At 46.4% G+C, this 6,337-nt stretch overlaps 1 protein-coding gene across 1 annotated transcript in view; it reads left to right on the forward strand.

The window, feature by feature from the left end:
• The window catches only part of fam78ab (family with sequence similarity 78 member Ab), a 13,656-nt gene extending 8,315 nt beyond the window's left edge, over positions 1 to 5,341 (forward strand). Inside the window, exon 2 of the mRNA XM_042058855.1 lies at positions 3,416 to 5,341. Within this exon, the coding sequence (XP_041914789.1) occupies positions 3,416 to 3,941 (526 nt within the window). The 3' untranslated portion in view covers positions 3,942 to 5,341. The remainder of the gene's footprint in view (positions 1 to 3,415) is intronic.
• Positions 5,342 to 6,337: the final 996 nt, after the last annotated feature.

The following is a 6,337-nucleotide window of genomic DNA, read 5'->3' on the forward strand; positions in this document are numbered from 1 at the left end:
GGAAATATTGTAAACAAAGTAGCTTAATTGGATAGTTTGTCATAGTCTACTGGTTGGACTGTTCAGTTTCCCCACGTGTTTTAGTTTCAAATTAATACTTTTTCTTCTTGGGACTGGCCCGCTTGAGTCTTGGAAAATACTTTTGCATTTACATCGGGATTGAGATGATAAGAATTTAGCAGTCAACTTGATTGCAACAGTTTTGAACAAATTTGTGCAGTGTGCTAAACCGGATTTAATAGCAATTTAGCCAGTCGTCTTGCACTATTGTGAATGTTTGGATTAAATGTGCATGCTGAGGAGGGACCCATCTGTTGAGAGGGAGAGAGAGAGAGTGCATGGGGCAAGGACTTTAAGGTTGTATCAGTGATTTCAGGCCCAAAAAAAGGCCAAACATAAATGATCACATTCACCTAATCTTTCCTAACGATCCGCTAGCTGTCTGCCCCATAAGCAGGCAGACAAAAAAACGCGTCTCTGTAGGCACCCTAGGCTCCGAGATCTGTACACAAAAACAATTGCTACCAACAAGAGTTGGCAACCCACTCAAAAGCAAAATAAAGTGTTTCAACCAATAACCGACGAGATGCACGTTTAGGAAAGTTTTAATTGTACGGGAGGGAGGGGGAGGGAGTAGCGAGCTAGCTCTCTGTTTTGTTTGAACATCAACAGAAGTGACGTATCCCCGCTATCGCTGATACAACCTTTAATGAGAGTCTGTGTTAAGGTAGGCCTACTCTGATAGAGTTGCATATACAATGCAAGAGATATTTAGCCTATTTATTTATGGACAAGGTAAGGCGGGAGGTGTGTTTTTTTTTTATTGATATAGATTACATGTCTATTCCATGTCTATATCACACCTATAACCTATAGCCCTATATCACACCTATAGACATGGGCAGTATTTTAATTATAGCCTATGTATTTTAAATATGCATTTAATTACTTTAGCATATTTTGTCATTTGTATTTTGCAGGATTGGAACAAATCTAATGTAGTTTGTAACAAAATACTTTGAGGGATTGTATTTAGAGTATTTCAAATACTTAAATATTTAAGAAAAATCTGTCATTTTTTCTCTAATAAAACATTTCATCACTCAGTTAAATATACTAACCATTACAATACGCTATGCTTATCATAGTCTGGGAACCAAAGGCCAGAATCATGGTGAACCTGGTTTTGTTGGTTAAAGTTTATTTTGCTCTTTCTTGTTGCCTAGGCGTTAGTCCATAAGAATAGGGAGGGTGACCGATGATGTCCCTTGGGCAAGTCCCTATATTCAGCTCTAAAGTTGACCTCAGTAGCGATTTATCCATACAAATACTAATCTCATTACCCTTTTGGAAGGACAGCGTAACATGTAAACCCATTTTTCCTTTTTCTTGCAGTAGTTTGCCACATTGTGACCAACGTAAGTGTTAGATACAACTATTCCCTTTTACGATCCCCTCTGGACATGTCTGAAGTCTGAAGAAAAAATGAAAAGAAAAGTCAACTAAGGGAGCCAAAATGGTCAACATGGGTTGTAAACTCAATTTTTTTGTTTGTGCCGCCAATTTAATGTCACCCTGAAGACAACTTAAAAGCTTTATATCTGTCTTTTCTGTTTCATCATCCCCTTAGAACATTGAAAGTTGAACACTTTTTTTATAAAAAGGAACTAACTTCAGGAGCTTGAATTGTCAGGTGTGTCAAGTCAAGACTAAAATGTGAAAACGACACAGATAAGATGCTGAGGGAGAACATTAGGACATGGACCCCATATAATGACCTTTGACCCCATGACCTTAAATACCTAATAGCTGATGTTCATTCTCACTACAGGACAGTATTAAAACCATTTAATGGATTTGACATGAGGATTTATGCCAGGGATAAAATCCGCCGAGGTCTGCAGAAATGGAGGAGACGGATGCAAAGACCTCCCCGATGCAGAAAGAGTTTTCTCCACAAGTTAATTCATTCTGTATATCGGGACACCTTGCAGGATGTTATTGTGTTTGTCCCCCATGTTACCAGTCATGTATGTAGGCAATAGGCATGCATTTATAACACAAAAAGGGAAATGCAGTTCAGGTTAAAAAATAAATTTGTCGTTCTACATTCATTGGTTACGGAAATGATGGTGGGTAGTATTCTATGTCAGGGGGTCTCAACTGGTCTGGCTTTGGGACCCACAATGTCCCATGTTCATAAAGTCGCGACCCATATGTATATTTTTATATATTTTATATTATTATATTATTATATTTTATATATTTTATTCCCATATATATATTTTTTTAGCGTTCAAGCCAATGGATATGGTGAGCTACATGGTAAGACAAGCGAAGTGCCTGTAGGCCTACTTGTTTTGAACATGCAGATGTTTGGCATTAGCCTACATTTGTGAAGTCTTCAACTCTTGATGTCACCTTTCAAAGTACTCGACAGGTATGACTTTGACAGGGGTGCCTTGTTTCCATGTGGCATTTTAGTTTTGATGGTTTCATGCTCTCATGTACCAGCCATCTACTGCACACCACACAATGGGGTTTCTGTCCTATTTTGTCCTCAGTTTAAGTGAATCCATATTCCAAAAATATTCAGAGTAGCAGCCTACTTGCGTTTACCACTAAAATTATGTCTAACATGACCTGTCACATAAACATTGTCTATGTCCATGGCAATATAGGCTATGAATAAAGTTTATCAAAATAAAGGTCCAATATTAGATCTGATAAGGTAGCATTTTTAAATTGGTAATTTAAAAAAAAACATTTGTAACCACAAGCTGTGCGACCCACCCAGAACGGTTCCACAACCTACTTTTGGGTCCCGACCCACCAGTTAGGAACCACTGTGCTATGTTACAGCTGATTCCACTGTTGCGAAGTCTGCTTCTTGTCAGTTCAATCATCAATATGGGATGCTGTTTACATTTTTATTTACCAGATCTACTTCATAGGAGCTACTACTTCACACCTATAGCCCTATATCACACCTATAGCCCTGCACCAGTAAATATTCACCCGGTCCAGTGAAACCAGTCTATCCCGTCCAACAGTAAAGGTGTTCTCTAATACAGGCATGCATAACCTTGATGGCAGTCCTGATTGGTTAAGCTCGATGGCAGTCCTGATTGGTTAAGCTTGATGGCAGTCCTGATTGGTTAAGCTTGGTGGCAGTCCTGATTGGTTAAGCTTAGAGTAACAGCTCTTTTCTTATAGCTAGGATTGGGTACAATCATTTAGGTACCATTTAGCCAAGACACACACTCACACACACACAGAAACACTCTCTCACACACACACACACACACACACACAGAAACACTCTCTCACACACACAGAAACACTCTCTCACACACACACACACACACACACACAGAGCCTGACTCAGCCTTCTGTCCTGTCCGTCCCCCTCCAGGTCCAGCTGGGAGCTTCCGGACCTGCGGGACGGTAAAATCCACGCCATAAGCGACTCGGACGGCGTGAACTACCCCTGGTACGGCAACACCACAGAGACGTGCACCATCGTGGGCCCCACCAAGAAGGACACGCGCTTCACGGTCAGCATGAACGACAACTTCTACCCGAGCGTGACGTGGGGCGTGCCGGTCAGTGACAGCAACGTCCCGCAGCTGAGCAGCATCCGCCGCGACCAGAGCTTCACCACGTGGCTAGTGGCCATCCACCAGGGCACGGGCGAGACGCTGGTGCTGCAGACGGTGCGCTGGCGGATGCAGCTGCACATCGCCGTGGACCCAGACAAGCCGCTCGGCCAGCGGGCGCGGCTCTGCGACCCCGTGGCCCAGGAGCAGCCGCAGGTGCTGGTCAAGAACGAGGCCATCCCGGCCAACGCCATGGTCAAGCCCAACGCCAACGACGCTCAGGTGCTCATGTGGCGGCCAAAGACGGGCGACCCCATCGTGGTCATCCCGCCCAAGTACTGACTGACCGACTGACCCCTGAACCCTGACCTCTCGCCCCTGCAGGCGCGTCCTGTCTCCTTTTCTAAACGCAGAGATGCGGAGAGCACGGACCGGAGCAGGACTCTCCTCCTGGAGAGGGAGAGGGAGAGATGAACAGATCAAACTGGACTCTCCTCCGGGAGAGGGAGAGGGAGAGATGAACAGATCAAACTGGAATAAAACCAAGAACTACAACTATTCTACCTTCAAACTGGGTCGGGATTCACTGTGCTATATATAGACATCGCAAAAAAAAGGAAAGACACAAAAAAGAAGAAGAATGATTTGGAGCTTGTTTTGTTTGTTTTGTTTGTTTTGTTTGTTTTCTCTGTTGTTTTTTTCAGTGGGAGTTCAGAAGAGAATGATGAGTATTTGTTTATTGAGAAGGTTGGCACATGCACATATGCACAGCTTTTTGGTGGTGTTATAGTCTAAGGTGTGTGAAGGAACGGGCATTTTTGTAATGGAAAGCACCTTTGGGCTTCGACTAGATGAGGCGGGCGTACAGACGCTGTGTTTGAGTGACACGCTCGTGTACTAGTGTAGACATTCAATCCATGCTGCCTTATGTTTACATTGCTTTTCTCACTCAGACTTGTAGCCTTAAAATGATGTGCAATGCAGTATTCCTCCCTCACACACACACACACACTTACCTGGTCCACATCCGCTGCTGGTCTGTGACCCGGGACCCGTCCAGAGTTTGGAGAGAACAGGCTAGTGGAGATCTCCACAGCAACCATACCCCTCGTCCAACCAATCTGTGATGTGCTCCTGATCGTGACAAGGTCAGAGGTCAAGGTCAGACATGGAGACAGTACTGTGATGTACTCCTGATCGTGACAAGGTCAGAGGTCAAGGTCAGACATGGAGACAGTACTTTTATGTGCTCCTGATCGTGACAAGGTCAGAGGTCAAGGTCAGACATGGAGACAGTACTGTGATGTGCTCCTGATCGTGACAAGGTCAGAGGACAAGGTCAGACATGGAGACAGTACTGTGATGTGCTCCTGATCATGACAAGGTCAGAGGTCAAGGTCAGACATGGAGACAGTACTGTGGCGTGTGACTGGATAAGTTGTAGTTCTTGTAGTATTTGCAGCTTTTATAGAACACAATAGTAGCCGGCGCACACTCTGGGGGGGTCAGACAGGCCAACTGGACTGGGGGGGGGGGGGGGGGGGTCTGCTGCAGCTCCTCCTGATTACTGAGTAACAAGACAAGACATTGTGTGATGTGTGTGTGTGTGTGTGTGTGTTCTGGGAAGACAAGCGATGTATGTGTGTGTGCGTGTGTGTGTGTGCGTGTGTGTGTGTGCGTGTGTTCTGGAAAGACAAGACATCGTGTGTGTGTGTGCTGACATGAGAGAGCCAGATCAGTGAGACGTGCAGGAGCCCAATCTGAAGGGCCACACCTGGTGAACTTCACCCACATGTGCCCCTGACTCACGAGAGAGAGAGAGAGAGAGAGAGAGAGAGAGAGAGAGAGAGAGAGAGAGAGAGGGGGAGAGAGAGAGAGAGAGAGAGAGAGCGGCCATCTTAGCTCTGCAGAGCGGGGGGTGGGGGGGGGGTGGCTGTTTGCATGGCTGTGTGTAGCGTCCCTCCCCCGTTTGTGGGGCTGTTTGTTTGTTTGTTTGTTTGTTTATTTGGTGTGTTGCTCAGTAATGCACACAGTCCCCTCTGATGTTGTTTTCTGCTTGGACTGTAATCTCTGCAGTGCAGTGGCTCAGGACACACACATATACGCACACACGCACACACACACACACACACGCACACAAACACACACACACACACACACACACACAAACTGATGCTGAAAGGGGGGTTGGGATGGTCCTGGCAAGGCCAGTGCATGTCTGTGTGTGTGTGTGTGTGTGTGTGAGTGTAGGGGGATGGGTGGGTGGGATTTGGCATCAAGCTTTTTATCTTCTTAATGCATCAGCCGCAGCCACATCAGCAGCGGTGGTGATGGCGTAGCAGCCGAGGAGGTAGTGGGGAGACTGTGTACCCGTACTGCCCTGACCACGGCAAGGCATGCGCCGGTCAACACACACGCTGGTCAACACGCGCCGGTCAACACACACGCTGGTCAACACGCGCCGGTCAACACACACGCTGGTCAACACACACGCTGGTCAACACACACGCTGGTCAACACGCGCCGGTCAACACACACGCTGGTCAACACACGCCGGTGGTCAACACGCGCCGGTCAACACACACGCTGGTCAACACGCGCCGGTCAACACACACGCTGGTCAACACGCGCCGGTCAACACACACGCTGGTCAACACACACGCTGGTCAACACGCGCCGGTCAACACACACGCTGGTCAACACACGCCGGTCAACACACATGCTGGTCAACACGCGCC

Source organism: Alosa sapidissima, chromosome 13, assembly GCF_018492685.1.
Source record: "Alosa sapidissima isolate fAloSap1 chromosome 13, fAloSap1.pri, whole genome shotgun sequence".
Lineage (NCBI taxonomy): Eukaryota > Metazoa > Chordata > Actinopteri > Clupeiformes > Clupeidae > Alosa > Alosa sapidissima.